Below are 20,101 nucleotides of genomic sequence, written 5' to 3'. Positions count from 1 at the left end.
GGACTTACAACGCTAGAAATCTGGTTTCGATACCCGTGGTGGGCATAACACAGATAGCCCATTGTGTAGCTTTGTGCAAACAAAACCAAACGGTTTAAATGATCTTAACGTTTTTGTTTTGTTTTTTCTCTTTTATTGATGGTGGCGGGGTAAAGTGTGTTAAAGTGTTAAGTGGCTAAACACGTCATTTCATAGAAATAATTCGTATAAATCTTATCTTCCTTGTCGCAGAAATCCACTGTTACACTCTTACACGGTAAGATTAGCCGAATATTTTACTTACTGTTTTATATGGATTTATTTATTACATCAACGCATCTTTTTTTTAAGAAGTTTGTCAATATAGATGTTTTTACAGATATGTGTATGGTTACTTTTAGCTTGTTCTTCTTTTATCATATGTTAGTGCCATTTTTTCTATCAGTTTTCCTTAATGTTCGGACAAGTTCAATATTATTTCATACATCTTGCTCAAATCTAATTAACAGTTATATCAACGTCGATTTTTAAGTTTTCTGTAAGTACTCTTGTGTTTATACACAAATTTTAAGTAAACATAACTATTAATGGCTGGAGACGGCTTAAATGGGTAATGAAGAAAAACTTTAATATAAGTTTAACATTACCCATTTAAGCCGTCTCCAGCCATTATTAGTCTCAAAGTGGGTTCCTCGTCATCGAATTTAAATTCTTACTTATGTATGAATATTTAAAACTTTAAACTGTGAAAAAAAAGGTAATGTTTTTCCGGTGCAGGATATGTCAAGCTGTAACATATTTGCTCGTTGCAACAAATAAATATATATATATGTGTGTGTGTGTGTGTGTGTGTTCCTTTTGAAACGTCGTAACTGTAACACGTTCTGATATCTCCAATTCCATCACAGATAAAGTTTGTCACGTGACCGGTCTGAAGCAACGCCCATTGAATAATAAGTAGGCCGCTATCACATATACATGGTTTTTAAACATCTACAACGCAAAACTTCATGCAAACCTACAATGTAACTATGGAGCACAGTATGACGTATTAACCTGTTAAAACGATATTCAAGCGCATTTTGTAGAAGGGTTTGGTATTTTTTATGACGTATTAACATGTTAAGACGATATCCAAGCGTATTTTATAGAAGGGTTTGGTATTTTTTGTTTCGTACTTGTAATCTTGAATAATAATTTATTGATTTGTTTGCTTCATAACTTCGCAAAAGAACTACACAAGGGCTATCTGTATATAGACGTCCCTAATGTTTAACTGATAGACTAGAGGGAACATAGCTGGTCAACAGCACCCATCGACAACCCTTAGGCTAATCTTGTCTAATCGAATAGTGAGATTTGACCGTGACTCTTTTGCGCACGAACCCACCATCCCAAATGTCTGAGCGCGTTTTGCAACAACGGTTCGCGATACACACATCCTCGGGTCACACACACAGCCTTATAAGTTATTGAGTGAAATAGTATCTTCAAATGATGTCACGATAAAACCTGTGAAAAGTACAAGTAATATACAAAACTAAGCATGAAAAACACAGAAATATATGTACCATGAAAAGGGAACATAAGCAGATTGATATATGCTGTTTTAAACCTATATTAAAACTGGCAAAACTCTCGCTTACTCTCTTGTCATTAAATTTTTTATTATTTGCAACACCTCCCACACTGTATGTAATTGGTAAGTTTTTCTGTAAAGTTTGAAAGTTTAAGTGAAGACGAATATCGTACAAATGAGTAGTATTTTAAATTAAACACATTTATACTCCAATGTTTTAAGCAATAATTTCGTGGAAGTAAATTGTACAAAAACCACACAAATGGCTTACTTGAACGTTTGGAAGAAACATATAAGTTCAACTTTAAGTGAAGAAGGCTAAGAGGTTTGATTTATGGACATTTCCTGATATCTAAGACATCGATTTATTTATTTGTTTTATATGCGGCTTTCGATGTTTCTACAGTTCATAAATGTACGTTTATAAGGTTAACTAGTCTTCGGCTGAACAAGGCAATTTTTGTAAGTTTGGGACTTGTGTCGATTTTTTGTTAAGAATTTACCTGAAAATTTAAAAGTTCGGCCTAAATTTGTTTTCAGCTGGTTTTTTCTCTGTTTTTAGTTTTATTATATTGCTCTGTTATGATTTTAACCCTTTATATTTATGCAACTTTGCAATTTATTCACATGCCTTGTATATATATACTATCATAAAGCACAGTACTCTGCTGCGGGGTTCAAAGGCCCCATCATTATTCAAAGAGAACTAAATATACTAATCAAGCTCCTCAATTATCTCCAATTGCTTCAAAGGAAACCCGTACCCCAAAAAACACTAAAGGATATGAGCATAGTTTCAAAAATGGCGCCTACTGGGTTCTGAGGGAGGGGGAGACAATGCTAATGCTATATTCAGGTTCAGCGACCCTAAAACTAACTTTTAGATACAATCATGCCTGGGAAGACCTTTTGGTGTCCCCTTTGTAAGGAGCTACACCATATAGTTAAGCATACAACCTGAACCACTTCGAGTCCACCTACCAAATTTGGTCCTTCTATCGTCAAAAATGTGAGAGGAGTTGACTGAACATACATACAAGTTGACTTAATACATTAAGAATTTGCACTTTTAAGCCTCAGTGTGTCCAACCTTTCAAGCTTCAGGTTCGTTCTGATCTGATTAAGTCGGAGACTGATAAAAAAAACAACATTTTTTTAAGGATCAACTATACTTGAAAATAATTAATGTCGAGCTCGGATCTGTCCAGTCCATCTCTGATGTATATAGATCTTGTCAATACTCAACTGTAAAATGTAGACATTGCCCACCTGTTGATTAATATAACACTGAATAAGTGAGAATGTTCAATATTTTAGGGTTTTGGTGTTTCATAGGAGGGAAAATTGGCAATTTTTTTTCTCACACATGTTCAATATTCTTAGTTAGTTAAAAGCTACAAACAGTCAACAAGGGAGGATCTACAATGCTATCCTTGTACACCCGCACTTGAGAAAGTAGACATTTAGACCAACCTTTTATTTTTCAAGTATTCACTGATTCCTCTCTTTAAACTCTTGTAAAGTACCAGCTTCCACTTACTGCCAACAGCAACTCCTTGCATAAACCAATCATCCTGCAAGAAAAATAAAACTGTTAAAACTGGTACCTAGCCTGTCTTAATCTTAACGTGTTTTCTCCACCTTATATCTTTAGAATACAAAAAAAAAAATAGAGGCTTTTTATTTTATCTGGTCGTTGACTAATTTGTTGGAGTGCTAAACTATGAATTATATGGTTCATGGTTCGCATTCCATTGCCTCAAACTTTATCTCCTTCCTTTGTGGCTGTGGGTTTTTAAAAAAGAAGACAGTTAAATACCATTATTCAATTAGAGTAATCCTAGAGTTGATGGTGGATAATGTTAACTAGTTGCCTTCTGTTTAGTTTATCAGTTTAAAATTAGGGGGTTAGTGAAGATAGCTTTGCACGAATGTCAAAACAAGTATAAAACCTATCGATTCCCATATAATCTTGTAAACTCCAATAAGATCATCTCTTTACCCTGTCTTCTCAAGATAAAATGATTAAAGAAAATTATCCCTTTCATTCACGAAATCATTCTAGTAGCCCTTCTTTGAACCACTTTCAGTAAGTCAACATCCTTTCATAAGTAAAGAAATCAGATTCCGAGTGAAGCCTAATTAATAGTTTATATAGAAATATCGTTACCTCTTTTATCTTGTAACCAATGCATCTATAAATACACCCAAATATCCATTGGCTTTTACTAGCAGCAGAGCACTATCTCGGTGGCTAGAGTGACTTATGGATCCCTAAGTCAAAGATCCTTTCCTTTAGTCACGTTAATGAGGGGGTCCCAATTATATTAAACGTGTGGTCCAAATTATGATAACACAAATGAATTGCCTTGCACTCTTTATATCTAAAGGTCATTTATTAAATATTTGGGCAACTTACTAATTGGTGCAAGTCATTCTAGACTACCTCAATATCCTAAATACAGTTAAACATACTCAAGAATTTTATGTCATCTGCAAACGTTATTTATTTTTGTGCCCCTGTTAATATCATCAATGTAAATAAGAAAAGGAAAAGGTACAATAACAGAGTGGTAATAAAATTTTATCGAAACTTTAGACACAGCTAAACAACCGGGAGAGAAATTGAAGAAAAAAAACTTTTAATGGTATGTTCTTTTAAACTGACATCGAAAATTAGAATTAGAATTCCCATGACAAGTTGCAGTGTTGACAGCGCGTTTATCTGTTCACAGAACGTTTTTGATTACATATAATCAAATAGTATGAAGATACAGGAAGCATTATAATAATTGATAATGTGCGTGGTGTAAATATTAAAGTTTTAACTTAATTATCAAGAACATTTCAGTGGCAGCTTGTTAAAGGAGGCCGTGCCCCCCTTAAATATTTTGAATAAATAATATATCTCAATAATTTATTTGTTCTAGCCATAAAATTGTTTTAGAAAACTGCACATTTTTATTAGCAAAACGCTCAAAGACCTCCCCCCCCCCCCCCCACCACACACACTATGCTCTTCATTGAGGTGAAACACAGAGCGGTTGTGCCTTTTGGTTCTTTTTTTTTTTTTACCTGTACAATTTCTCTGTGGTGCAATGGAAACAGCCAAGAGGGGCCGCAAAGTTATAATACAGTAGTAATTTTATTTAAAACATTTGATTTGAAAATTTCAAATCAAATGCAATCGGTAATGTTCAGAAATTTATTTATCTTCACCCCGTACTTGATAAAAGATGGTTTAGCAATAATTTGTCGAAAAACCAAAATGGCTACTTGATATAAGTTTAAATAACTCGTCGCAAACAAAAAGCAAAAGAAACCGAGGACAATTCGCGATTGTGGAGTAACACAAAACGAACATGTGGGGATCTGTTGATCCTATACCCAGAATTTTAATGTGGGAGGAAAACGGGAGTACCCCGAGAAAAACCCACTTTCACTTCTCGGACGACGAATATTCTATCCGGGTAGTGTCTGAGCTGTGTATCTGAAACGAGACGTGTATGGTTAACACATTACATGTTAATTACTGCAAATGTAATAAGGAGTCTGGTGAGCGCGCCATGTTTTGAGTGTTGCTGCTAATGATTGAAGTTGCGTCGTCAAAGTATTTCTTGTACTGGCAATCTGATAGTATTTTTTGGTTAGTTTTTGGATGCGATTTTGGAAACTGGGTAGAATCTTTAGAAAATCAAGACAGATGGATGGGGGTATATTTGGGGAGACTTAAGGCTAATAGGACGCCATTATATTGTAAAGCTTCGAGTTTCCTGATTAGGTTGGTAGACATATTACATGTAACCATACATCCATATTCAATTAATGGTCTAATGAAAGTTTTGTATATAGTAATAATAAAGGAGCCGAGCCTTCTTACCGCGTGTATTAAGAATGTCGAGGCTGGCGAAACAGCAAATAGGCTAATTGAAAACTAGGTTTTAATTAAAAACAACCAATGGAAATAATTTTAAGAAAAGTTTGCAACCACGAGGAACACGTAAGATCGCGGTGATCAAGGACTGGTACAAATTTAATGATTATGTGATTTTTCACTGTTTTAAGGACATAAACAATTACAAGTGAGTTTCATTATATGAACTGAAGTGACTTGGTTAAAAAGTGCGATGATTTAGCTTGGTTTGGAGATTATTTCGGAGTTTTATATTTCACAAAAATAGTCTTACTGACGTGTCTGCAGCTATGAAAGACTGACGACTCAAATACATATATTAATGAATTGAGTTTGTTTGTTTGTAATTAAGCACAAAGCTACACAATGAACTTTCTTTGCTCTGCCCACCACTGGTATTGAAACCCAAATTCTAGCGTTGTAAGTCCGCAGACATAGCACCGTGTCACTGGGTGGCAATGAAGTGAGACACCTAAAGTAAATACATGTTTTGCTGTTCTCTGCGAGCCGCCACTGTATGAAATTATTTCACACTTAGGCTTACTCTTGCTAAACCCAGTGTTAATATCCAGTTATCTATCGTTCAAATAGCTTGGAGCCACGTTTACAAACAGTTTTTATTCTCTCTGCACTACAGAAACCATGATTGTATTTTAGCCCTATAGTTTTTTAATGTAGATTTTACTATAACAATATAATTTTTTATGTAGATCGTACTATAGCAATATAGTTTTTTATGTAAATTGTACTATAGAATATAGTTTTTTAAATGTAGATTGTACTGTAACAATATAGTTTTTTAATGTAGATTGTACTGTAACAATATAGTTTTTTAAATGTAGATTGTACTGTAACAATATAGTTTTTTAAATGTAGATTGTACTGTAACAATATAGTTTTTTTAATGTAGATTGTACTGTAACAATATAGTTTTTTAAATGTAGATTGTACTGTAACAATATAGTTTTTTTAATGTAGATTGTACTATAACAATATAGTTTTTTAATGTAGATCGTACTATAGCACTATAGTTTTGGCGAATGTCAATGCTATTCTATCACTGTAGTTTTTTTCTAAAAGTTTGATTGTATTCTAGCCTATAATTTTCTGAATAGTCATTTTTAGTTGCTGTTTTCTATTAGTATTTGTTCTTGCATGAAAAATTACGTCAATTTTGAAATATGGTTTCGTTTTATCAGTGATGTAAAAAAAGCAGTTAACAGCTATTAGATAAAGTTAGATCAAATGTTTAAACATGATATTCAGTATGACTTGCTTCATAGGGTGAACTGTGCCTAAGAAGTTGTATGTGTCTTCACAAAATGCATACAATGTTGGTCTTAAGCACAAGCAATTGGTTGAGGACTGGCGCTACTCGAAACATATATAATATTGTTATCACAATGATTTAATCCCTTAAAATCACATAAAGATACCTAATTTCATGCTTTCACCTTAAGAATTGATTGGGGAGGTGGGGTGGGCAACAACATATCTTCTCCCCACCAATGTACAACCTGTTAGTGGACAATAACTGGGAGTTTCTTTTCGGGTTATTTTAGACAGGTGAATATTTCGCGTTCAGCGAGACTTTTCAAACGTTGCCACACATTTATACACGTGTTTGTAGTATATATAGTTTAGGCAATAGAAGTTCGTTCTGCAAACTGGCTAAACTGTATTTGCTCTAGTTATGGGTCATTCGCCTTTCGGTGTCACGTACGCTTTCTCCAGGAGAGACTGCTAGAGAAATTCATAATTGAATATGATATGTACATTTTGACAGCGATCTTGACAATTGGCGAGTCATCTGATGTCTCGAAGACATATAGTATCTACTTTGTTTGTGAAATGACCAACAGTGACTTGGATAATGCACGTGCTTTGATAGAAATACTGTATTAGTTTCCAATTAGTTCGCTCGGCCTTGACAGAGATTTTATTTAGATATCATCCAAATATTTCTCCAGCAAATAGTAAATAACTGTTGGATAAATTATTAAAATTACGAGCGTGGATTAGCTCTATGGTAGAGCTCCGGATTTTAGAGAGATCCGAGTGCATTATAAGAGTGGAGTCAAGCCCTTAGCATGGATGGTGGGTAGGGTGCTGTTGACTGGCTGTCTTCCATCTGTTCAATAATTCATAACTAGAGATGGTTGGCAGATAGCCTTAGTAGCTTTGCCATTAAATACAAAATACAAATATAGAACCACGATATTCTAATTTAGTCCTAGCGTACTAGATATTCGTGCTTGTTCCCCGCAAAATCAGATACAAGAGATGCGCTGTCTTTCAGATCGTGAACACAACTCAGCTGATTTGAACTTATTTGTCTTATGTTAAAGAAGCGATCATTTGTTTTCACGACTAAATTGTGTCCAGTCTTTCTGTTCAGTCAGGAAGGGAACTCAGTTTTAACTGTGCATAAAATTTTCTGCTGAACCTATTGCTCTTGCGGTTACTACTCTTTTATCTGAGAATATTACTATTTGATTAATCCGCTTGAGGTCTCCACTAGTTAGGTGGATGGTTTGTTGGTTTGTTTTGAATTTACACGAAGGCTATCTGCACTAGTCGTCCCTAATTTAGCAGTGTAAGACTAGAGGGAAGGCAGCTAGTTATCACCACCCACCGCCAACTCTTGGGCTACTCTTTTACCAACGAATAGTGGGATTGATCGTCACATGTAACGTCTCCACGGCTGAACGGGCGAGCATGCTTGGTGTGACAAGGATTCGAATCCGCGACCCTCAGATTGAGAGTCGAGCACCCTAACCACTTGGCTATGCCAGGCCGGTTTGGTTGTAGTTAAGCGCAAAGCTACACAAGGGACTATTTGAGCTCTGTCCACAAGTTTATCGAAACCTGATTTCTAGCGTTGTATGTCCACAGGCATATCGCTGTGCCAATGGAGGACCTGGTTAAATGTACTTAAATGGGCACACAAAACCATGACAAAATCTTGAGTCATACATTAGCCGATCTTTTACATCAAAGTAAGTCCACGGTATAAAACTGTACTTGTCCTTAAAAGTGCTATGAACTACACACGTTAACTTAATATTGTTGCACGTCGAGCAGTTTTTCTCGTAGATTTTTTCAAGAGTTTGAATTATATTTTATTTTTTTACTCATAAAAACTCGATTTTTTATGTTTAAAGCATATGGCTTAAGCTCTCTTTTTTTTCATCTAACATAAGCAGCCGTCTTTGAACATAACTAATTATATAGTATCCATTTCGCTTAACTGCGTAATATATATCCAGAAGATATGATATAAACGTATATTTCATGAAGAAAAAAGTTATAGGTATTCAGTAAAATATACGGTTCACAAATATATCTCTTTATTATTAAGTAATATAAATAAATTCACGTTCTAAATTTCAAACGGTGTTTTCTATGTGAAAGTAATAACCAGGGTTACAGAGACACATAAGATTAATTTAATCTTTTTTTTTTATTCTCTTCAGATTAATTTCATGCATACTCTCCCAACAATCGTTGACAATGGATTTACCCTGTGGGAAAGGTGAGTATATATATATGTTTATATCTAAATAAATAAATAGCTTACAAATTATTGATTATATTAATTGTTCATAGACGATTAAATCAACACTATAATACAATAATGAATTAAATATCGCATTAACGTTATCGGTCCAGGTTGTCAATCGTTTCAATCGATAGTCAGTTTTAATAAACATACAATATCTCTTCTCTTTAACTATAACAAATTCACTGAAGAATTTAATCAAATAGAAGTTGACAAATTACTTGGTAACTGTAGTAATAGTGTTTTTAAAGATATATTTCACAATCATCTAGTTACATGAAATTTGGAAGCTGTCAACGATAAGAACTGCAATCAATATTAAAGAAAGGTACTAAATGTAGAATTTTAAAACGCGCAAAAAATGTGAAATCTTAAAAGACTTAGAAAAAAATATTGATCATTATATTCTTAAAATAAGTTTGTTTGTAATTAAGCCCAAAGCTACACAATGGGCTATCTGTGCTCTGCCCACCACGGGTATCGAAACCCGGATTCTAGCGTTGTAAGTCCGGAGATTAACCGCTGTGCTACTGGGGGGTCTTAAAATAAGTAAACAATCTTATTATCCACCATGTTATTTTTAATGGAAACTATATTTTATTAATTCTATAAAGAATCGATTAAGAACCTTAAACTTATCTCGATATAACTTAGATATTTCTTTCGATGTATTTAAAAATAAAATAAATTCAAAAACAATTCGTTATTACTCCGATTGATAAAGCTGGCTGTAACTTTGGTTTTGTGTGTAAAAAAATATATGCACAAATTTTACTTAATGAAATTAATACTACAAGTACTTTTACCGAAAGCGCTTTAAAGAAAAATAATATTATTTCTAATTTAAAGAAGGTTATTAAGAATAGAATATTCATACAGATTATTCTTGTACGAATTTACCATTTTTATATGCAATTCCAAAATTGTATAAAGATCCTATGACGTTCAGATTTATTACTAATTCTTTAAATTCAGTCATTAAATCTGTTTCCATAGTAATTAACAATATTCTAGACGCCTTGTTGGAAAAAATAAAAACGCAGTCTTCAAATAACCAGAATAATTATTTTTGGATTATTAAAAATAACATTCCAGTTTTGGAATGTTTAAATAATTTAAATTCTTCAAAAACTTCAAAAATTTTATTCAATATAACCGGGACGGAAAGTCTAACTTCAAGTAGCTGGGCTTGTCTAGGTGTTCCCGTGTTATATTTGAATAAGTCTTCAGGAGAAAAGGAGAAGGTTGAGAGTAAGAACTATATAAGAACTTTTAAGGTAGGGAGTAAAGTTTTACCTAGTTCTATTCAATATTTTATAGTTCTATTTAATATCTTTTTGTAAGGGTGGAGGTTGGGAGTTTAATTAGTAGACATATTAGGGTGTCTTTATTTCAATTCATTTCTACTTTAAGAAATGTAAGGGTAACTGCCTTCCCACAACTGACTATAGACAGTGAAAGAGACGTTGTGAGTGTAAGCACTCAGCTTCGTACCCTTATTTGATTTTTGATGATTTTCCATGACGGCTGACTAGATTGACATTGGCGTTTGTATTTTGTCCAATAGATGGGATATCCCCAACTCATTTGGATGCTAATACCACATACATTATCCGTTATGACAATAAGTTGACAACCTGGACCGATAACGGTAATGCGATATATTTATATATATATATATATACTATACCGAGGGTTGAGTACGTTATATTAAAACAATTCTGAATGTGCATATCAGCATGTCATGTGACAACCTCAGCTAATATAAAGTTGCGGTGAAACGCAATGTATCAGAACTGTATTTTGACATTGTTTGGAATTCGCAGGTAGTGTGATGTCACCAAACATTGATCACAAAATATTCCCACTGAGATTACCAAGACATGTTTAAAAAGTGGATTTATAATTTTTGAAAATGGGCTACCCCTTGTACTTAGTGGTTTTGGAAAAACAAGAGTGTTTTGGATCAACTTGGAGACCCTTGACCATTCAAAAAAAGACCTGCAACAAGTCGTACCCCAACCGTGGTAAACGATGTGCAGCGTCTTGTAATAGGTGAGATTCCATACACTAATAGGTTAGTGGCTTCTACAACATATTTATTCAACAATTGCATACCTCAATCAGCTGGAGAATGAAATGAGTATTCATGCTATTCAATACGAAGACATATTGGCCAAAATCTATTGATTTATGTATAATCTTACTGTAGAAATGGGCACAAAAAACTTTCGTCCTCGTACACTTTATAGATCATGGAAACTAAGTGTACAGGGAAGGAGGGTGTGTTTTGGACATTACAGCCTTGGAATGGTGCTTTTTGCAATGGAAACTACGTTGAAAAGCGTTTTTCAAGTTATAGCGTTGTCAGATAGAGCATGGGCAGACGTGGTGTCATGAACTGTAATGGCGTTGGGAGGCTCCAAAATCGTTTCAATATAACGTACTAAACTTCTGTTTATATGTGTATATTACTGTGATCTTCCATTAACATACAACATCCAAGAGAACTGGTCAATAAAACTTTATTGAAAACAAATTTTAATGTCGAACAAAACTAAGATATTAATCATAGTTTCTTTTTTATATGAATATTATGAAGTGTTTATTGTGTATATCTGAAGTGTGTATATCGAAGATATTTACCTTTCTCGTTCACAAGGTGGGTTCCCATTTTTGGACGGTGAAAATCTGAATTACACACATATTTTCTTAGAGAGATAGCTGTCCAAGGATACTAAAACACTGTACTAATTTTATATTTTTTTATCTGAGTGATTGGAAGTAATTTGAAGAAAACGTTCATGTTGGAACATTTATTTTTATGAACTTCGAGAAACGTTCATAGTAGGTAGGTGAAAACCATACTTTTGAAACCAAATGGTTTCGAAAAACTCGGGGAAATTTATTGTTTGTAAAAAAAAAATTCAAAAATGTTTAATTAATCACAATGTTTTTTAGTTAAAATCGAGGCTATTTACAGCCAAAAACTGTTTATAAGTATATTTAAGTACAATTTCTGTAAACGTTCTGATTCAATATGTGCCATGATATTTTTGAAGAACATAAAAAAAATCCGTACATGTAATATAACCTTTTTATTTCAAATCTTTAACAGCAGTTTCGAATAAATACTTCATGAAAGTACTTCATATCTAATCTCAAGTACACAGAGCAAGAGTGCTTGATTTAGTTTTCAGGTTTTTGTACATGTGTATTCATCTCCATGGCATTCAAGCAAAAAACTTTTGTGTCAGAGACATATTGCAAAAGTTTAAGAACAAAACTTGTACATTCCCCTCCCTAGATTGTCTTGTTAGGCTTAAGTATTATTATAATTGCACAAAACCATGATTTATATTAAAATATAATTTATATAAATCATAATTTATGTTATAATACAACTAGGATTTAGTGAATTAAATATTATAACACAATAGCATTTATTTTCTTTACAGCCGCTCAATTATGCTTTACCTTTACCAAAAATTCGCAAAAACTGATCGATTGTATCCTTGTGATCCCCAAAGGAGGGCGCTGGTTGACAGAATGTTGTATTTTGACATGGGAACGCTGTACAGTGCTGCCCACGATCTGGTGGTATGCATACATGCTAATACACTTGGTTAACAACATACGTTTTTCATTTGTTTAAAACTTTAGAATATTGAATAAACAATCAATAACTTATGAATAAGAAATATGTATAAATCTGCAATTAACTTTAAAATTACAATTTTTATACAAGCTGATTAGTAAAATAAAAAGCCTTGTATATACCGTTTAGACATGTGTATATATATATATGTTTCAAATTACATTAAAACAAATTCATGAAAGCTACAAACGTCAGTCTTGGTCATTTTGTATATGTTTTACAAGTAAAACTGGTGATACTTGCGATGAAACAATGTACGTTCACATGGCCTAAAGCTTCCTATTTAAAATCAAATTGGAATGTAATAGCTCTACTTTTCTGAATGTTCGTCAACCACTAATTGATGAAACTAAATACAATTTTTGTTATTCTGTTTATGAAGTTTCCGAAGCTGCTAGGTCAACTGACTGAAATTGACACTGATCAAGAGAAGAAGCTTAAAGAAGCACTTGGATATTTCGAACAATTCATTGGAGACAATAACTACGTGGCGGGAAACTCCCTGACGTTGGCGGATCTGTCTGTACTTGGTAGTCTTACTGTCTTGGATGTAGGTTCTTAATGGACGTCATAAGACTCATTAAATGTTTTCTCGATTTAACAGAGAAACATCTAATTGCATGAGTAAAATAAAGATAGCCTGTAGTTGGTATTTACAATATGAACACCAGTTTACGTGTACATCGGTTAAATCACTAAGGTTCTGGTGAAGACTTTCCTAATTTTTGAACTACTAGCCAGAGCCGGTCAGCTGCCACAAAAACTTTTTACTGGCTTTGAGCTGGAAAAAAAACTTACACAGCTTAAAGTGCTGAGTGTATTGAGTGGAATCGCGACCCCAGTGTTGGACCCTTCTGATCGGCATGTCAACTTACTATCTATTAGGCCACATTCGGCCTGACAAGATTTGATTACTTTAACTTCCCGGCTCGGCATGGCCAGGTGGTTAGGGCGCTCAACTCGCAATCTGTGGGTCGTGGGTTCGAATCCCCGTTACACCAAACATGCTCGCCCTTTCAGCCGTAGGGACGTTATAATGTGACGGTCAATCCCATTATTTGTTGGTAAAAGAGTAGCCCAAGAGTTGGCGGTGGGTGATGATGACCAGTTGCCTTCCCTCTAGTCTTACACTGTTAAATTAGGACAAATAGCTCTCGTGTAGCTTCGCGCGAAATCCATAACAAACAAACATAACTTACTGTACTGATAAAAGTATAATATGGATTGGGGAAACTAACTTTTGCCTCAGCCTATATATATATATATTAAATACCTAAAAAACTAGCATTTCTCAAACCATTTTATTTTTTACAACTCATCGTTTCTAGCACATGTTGTTAACACACAACAAAAGAAATATACATATATATATATATATTCAAAAAGGTAACATTTCCATTAATTTTTGAATTTCCCAGTCGACTTATCGATTTTCTCCATAATTCTTAGCGGTTATATTTGTTTCCGATAGCTGCGCAAAGCTACATAAGGATTAATTTCGATTAGTTGTCTGTAATTTTGAACTGACAGACTAAAGAGAAGGCACTCTGCCAACTCACAGACTACTCTAATCGAATAAAAGGATTTGACTGCCACTCTTATAACGCATCCACGGCACTAAATTGCGGAGCGTGATTAATTTTGTATCCCGACACCAACCATAAAACCTTGGATCTACAGTCCAGCGCCTAATATCTAGGCCACGCCTGGCTTCCTTATCTATTAATACGATGAATCCTGATATTTTGATGCTATGAATATATTTTTTCATTTCTACTAGATGCTTGAAAATCTAATTTCTTCTCTGGCGGCCATGAAGTAACTAGGAATGTGAAAAATTGTAGGAGAAATTTCATGTCAATCAGTTAACCTAAAGTTTTTACGCTCTTAAAATGTACGTTTTACTTTGTTTCAATCAGATAGCCACACATAAAACACTACAAACGTAGAGTGTGTTTGTATCGTAAATTAAAGCTTTGCTTTTTACATTTTGAATACCTCATCTCTTTCTACCCGAGAAAACTTGTCTTCTCCGAAAGAACTCGTCAATAAAACCCATGTATTAAAGAATACATGTATTCCCTGGTTCTTATATCATTTTAATTCGAGAATGCTCAGGAGCAAAGGTTCTCTGCTTGATAACTAAAATGTTCTCAGATATTGAATATTCAAAATTAATTTCTTTGAGGAATATTTATATTGAGGAATAGGTTCAGGAGCTCAACCATCTTTTCTTTTGTCATTCCAGAGGGTTCAATGACATAATTTTTGTATGGAAGTGAGAGCTATAACAACTCATATACGTGTTTTCATATTAAATGTTGATTTATTTATACTACAAGTACAAACGTGAATTTCAAGTAAATCAAATGTAAACTTGTTTTTTGTACTTTTATCTACGAGTATTTATTATAAAATTGTATTAAATTAGATATCAAAATTGAAACGCGGATACTACATATTAATATGAAGACAAAACATATGCTTCCCAACTAAATATGTTTAATCTCTTGTTTTAATTTTTCAGCTCATAGACTACAAAATCGAAGGTTTTCCGAAGGTTCAGAGTTGGTTACAGCGCATGGAGACAGAGCTCCCTTATTACAATGAAGTCAACAAAGAGCCTATCGAGGAGTTCAAAGCTTCACGAAAGTAATGATTGCAGTGTCTGATGATATTCACACCTTAAGCCACCTGTTGGAAGTTATATTAAATTCTTAATTATTGTATATGAAATATCATAGAGAAATTCAATACACTCCATTTTATTACTTTATGAATGGAATAATATCATTCCCTGGGATAAGATGTCTAAACTTTTTCTCAAAATCACTGCCAAAATTCATCTGCATAGCTGAAGAAATGCATCCTTAACTTACACTAGAATGCACGCATAATCAGAGTTAGCTGTAATGTTTCATAAATGAATATAGTTTCACATCTATCGTTATAGAAATTACTATCTCAATAACTATCAACAGATGGCGATACTAGCTGCTTATGTAATTTGGTGGTCGTATACTTTATAAGTGCCTGTTTTTTGTTTTGTTTTTTGTAATGTAATGTGGTGTGATAAACATTTCTCTCCTATTTTATATCTATTATCAATTTAAAACTTTTTTTTAATATTTAAGGATCTCAAATATAAAAATGAAAGATGTATTCTCAGGACCGAAAAGACGAAAGTTCAAACAAAAGATTATTAATCATTTGTCACAGCTGGAACAATATTGCATATGTCAAAAAATTAAGGAATCTGGTGAATATGTTATTTGTTTCTTTGTAATTTTCAAAGTATATTTTGAGTAGACATTAAATTGAAAGAAAAAGGTAGAAATACTTTAACTGACGAATAAATTGTCTTAAATATTGAATACAAAGAGCCTAGTATGGCCTGGTGGTTAAGGGCGCTCGACTTGCAAGCAACGTGTCGAGGGATTGAAACCTGTAGCCGAAAATATTCGCTCTTTCTCCCACGCAAACGGTTTAATAAAACGGTCAATCCAACATTATTGATTTAAAAAATCAAAATATATGATTTATTGGCTTAAAAATAAATTAGGCAACTTCTTAGACAATAATTTTATACCTTTTTAATTTTATCACATACTCATACATAATTAGCTTAAAAAGCTATAACAAAATATTTGGTGTCTGTTCATTAGCTTGTGATTTTTCTAAAGACCACAATAAGGACTTATTACTTCAAAACTTTGTTAATTATTAATGTAATTATAGTGTGTATCACATTATCTACATACCTTGTTTAATTTCATATAATATTTCGACTTTACTTATTATTACGTGCCATTACAGTGTCATTCGTAAAAGTTACGTTTATGATTTTTTGTCAGAGAACTAACTCATCCCTATTAATTGTTTGGAAACATTAGACACTTTTCCAATTAGTAAAAAACATATATGTATAAATCATAGATATTACTAAATTATTAAAAATAAAGAAACTTGTGAGGTATTTTGTGATAACATAAGATTCTCAATTTCGAATTTCATTACTTTAATAATATTATATCGAGCGAAGTCAAGATTGATGACGTTCTTTGAGCGAGTGATAACTATCTTTTGAATTTAATTTTTATACATAACTGAAAAGCAAGTGTATTTATTTATGCCTACTTAACAATAACTTAACAAATACCACCAAAATAATCATCAGTGCGGGGTTTGAATTTAATGAATTGCGAAACTTTTATTCAACGAGACCAATACTTCAAGCATTAAGACTTTTAACTGATTATTTATAATTTATGAAAACACTTTATACGTTCCCTTCAGTAAATATTAAACTGGACAACAAAATATTTGCTACTGGAGAAAACTCAAATTATTCGGAGTAACTTGATAGTACTGATTTCAGAAATGTAGTCAGACATGTACATCACCTCTAGATTTTGAGTTATTGTAATATCTCAATATTTTATCGGCAGTATGTGAAATACCATGCAGTCCACTCAGTACAACAGATTTATGCTGTGAAATTAAAAGTAAAAAGACATACATTTTACTGTGGGTAAAAAGACATACATTTTTGATAACTTCAAACTTTGAGTATGTTATATTGGTGTATAATTCCAAATATATTGTTCATATGTTCTATTTGTTCTTGATATAATTTTAGCCAATTGCACCACTTTTGCTTCAATCCCAAGTTCACCTGTTCCGACTGGGAATCACGAAACCCTCACGTGTCCAATTAGCTAGAACATTCGAAAAGTTCCTCGACTGAGCACAAAAGGGGCGGAGTTAGACGCTCTCTCTCTCTATAGATCCTTGCCCGGTCATGTCAAGGCCCGTTTGTTGGAATATTATGTCGACGACATTCTTCTCCTCTGATATTCTCGTCGTTGGACCCGCCTGGCCTTGGCTTCTCCTTTCTTCTTCCGGACATGATCTCAGTACCACTTTCAATCTCTCACTTATTAAGTAAAACCCGTAACATAAACACCACCACCCCCCGCCCTCTCCCCTAAAAAGATTTAATATTCTTCGAACACCTCAGATGTCAAATGGTTTGTATCACAAAATTGTGATCTAAACAATTTTTATTTAAATATTTGCCAAGTTTCTTCGGTTATCTCTCTCTCAGTTGCCACTCAGTCGGTCACTTCCCCTCACTCCGGGCACAGTCGAAACAAAATCGAATCTTCATCCTCGCATTATGCATACAATATAATTTCTGCAAACTTTGTTTAAACATTTTCTTTGAAACACTAGTTCTGTAAACATAAATTCTTTTATATTTTTAGAAAATCATTTGAAATGCTGGCTGCCTCAAGTTCAAGTAAAGTTAAAAAGTGCAAAAATCACCCAAATAGTTTCTGCTACATTTGTGGGAAATATATTACAGTTCCATGAGAGAAAAACATCACATACAAGGTAAAGGTAGCTTACTAACACTGTTTTCGGTGTAAGATTGGTGACCAAGAAAAACATTGGGCTCCACATGTGTGTTGTACAATCTGTACATCTGGCTTGACACAGCGGCTGAATAAGAAGAGAGCAAGTATGCCATTTTCAGTTCCCATGATATGACTTGGGCCCACAGATCATCTAACTGACTGTTATTTTTGCATGACTAATGTTTCTGGATATTCAGCCAAAACTAAACAATACATTAATCATCCAGATATTATATCTGCAATGAAACCGGTTCCTCATGAGGATGGTCTTTCAGTGCCACATCCACCAGCGAATTGGGAAACAGAAGAGCTATCCTGCAAAGAAGTCAATGAATCATCTTCATCCTCTTCATCTAGTAATTCTATTCCTGTGACACTTCAATATAAACTACTTCATCTGATCACACAAGAAGAGTTAAATGATTTGATTCCTGACTTGTCTCTATCTAAGCAGCATGGGGAACTTCCTGGCTCTCGTTTACAGTAATGGAATTTTATCAGCTCCAGGAACAAGAGTTTCAGTTTACCGAAGTCGCCATCAAAGTCTTGTTTCTCACTACAGCATGCAAGATACTTTGTGTTTCTGTACAAATGTTGATGCATTAATGGAAGAATTAGGTACTGAACATCATCCTCAAGAATGGAGACTTTTTATTAACTCATCTAACGTTAGTATCAAAGCTGTACTTTTGTACAATGAGAACACTAAGTCATCGATTCCTGTTGCTCTTGCTGTGAACATGAAAGAAACTTATCAAAGTGTGCAGATTATATTTGAGGCAATCAAATGTGATCACCATAGGTGGAACATATGTGGTGATCTAAAAGTTATTGCACTACTGCTAGGCCTGCATTGCTGCTTTTTGTGTCTCTGGAACAGCCGAGATGATAAAAATCATCTCAAAAAGAAAGAATGGCCAGCAAGAGAGAATTACATACCAGGGAAACGGAATATCGAGTATCAACCTTTAGTGAATCCTCAAAATGTGTTTCTGCTCTTACTTCATATTAAACTGGGACTCATGATGAAGTCTGTAAAATGAATGAACAAAGATGGTAATGGTTTCAGATATATGTCTGATAAATTTCCAAAAATCAGTTAAGCAAAAAAGAAAAGAGGTATCTGTTGGGTCACAGATTTGGGAAGTACTGATGGATGATGATTTTGAAACAGTACTCAATCAGAAAGAATTGCTGCCTGGAAATCGTTCAAACTGGTTGTCAGAAATTTGTTAGGAAATGAGATGAAAACTATGCTGTGATGAATTATGATATGCTTGAGAACTACAGGAAAATGGAGTCTAGGATGTCACTAAAGATGCATTTCTTACACTCCCATTTAGACTTCTTTCTAAATGATCAAGATGCAGTGAGTGTTGAGCATGGTGAGTACTTCAACCAAGATACTTCTACAATTAAACAACAATATCAAGGATGGTGGAATCTTGTGATGATGGGAGATTACTGTTGATTCTTACAGCGTGAAACTGGGAACATACACAAAAGGAACAACAAGCCAAGCAGATATTTTGTAACAAAATATTACCATGATGAAAGTTTTGAACGTAGCCTGAATGTATGGTAAGTATGAAATCGTATTACACTCGTTGCTTTTTTAAACTGGTTTTGCTATTATGTATTGTTTTGGAACATTATTAAATGCAATTTTCAATGAATAAATAAAGTTATTAAAGAAAAAAGTTGTTTTCACGATATATAAGAATATTTCAATAAATCTATCATAACAAATAAAACTAGAGGTGATCAGAAATTGCAACATGATTTTTAAAATAAACATCGTCAAATTACTCAGAAACAATTGCATCTTTTTCTAGTAGCAGAAAATATTTTTGTTGTCCAGTTAACAATGTTTTTCGTGAAAATCCTCTCACAAATTAAACTCACATAATGGAATAAAAATGAATTGCCCTTTCTATATGCATAAGTTGCGATTACAATAATGGAAACTTTTTAAACTATCAACTTCATT

General features: G+C 33.6%; 1 protein-coding gene across 1 annotated transcript in view; it reads left to right on the top strand.

The window, feature by feature from the left end:
- The window catches only part of LOC106457591 (glutathione S-transferase 1-like), a 20,517-nt gene extending 4,279 nt beyond the window's left edge, over positions 1 to 16,238 (top strand). Inside the window, exons 2-5 of the mRNA XM_022383593.1 lie at positions 8,948 to 9,006; positions 12,492 to 12,633; positions 13,074 to 13,241; positions 15,219 to 16,238. Coding sequence (XP_022239301.1) covers positions 8,948 to 9,006; positions 12,492 to 12,633; positions 13,074 to 13,241; positions 15,219 to 15,347 — 498 coding nt within the window. The 3' untranslated portion in view covers positions 15,348 to 16,238. The remainder of the gene's footprint in view (positions 1 to 8,947; positions 9,007 to 12,491; positions 12,634 to 13,073; positions 13,242 to 15,218) is intronic.
- The last annotated feature ends 3,863 nt before the right edge of the window (positions 16,239 to 20,101 follow it).

Source organism: Limulus polyphemus, unplaced genomic scaffold, assembly GCF_000517525.1.
Source record: "Limulus polyphemus unplaced genomic scaffold, Limulus_polyphemus-2.1.2 Scaffold350, whole genome shotgun sequence".
In the NCBI taxonomy this organism is placed as follows: domain Eukaryota; kingdom Metazoa; phylum Arthropoda; class Merostomata; order Xiphosura; family Limulidae; genus Limulus; species Limulus polyphemus.
The sequence above is the reverse complement of the archived record's forward strand: the minus strand, read 5'-3'. Positions and strand labels throughout refer to the sequence as shown.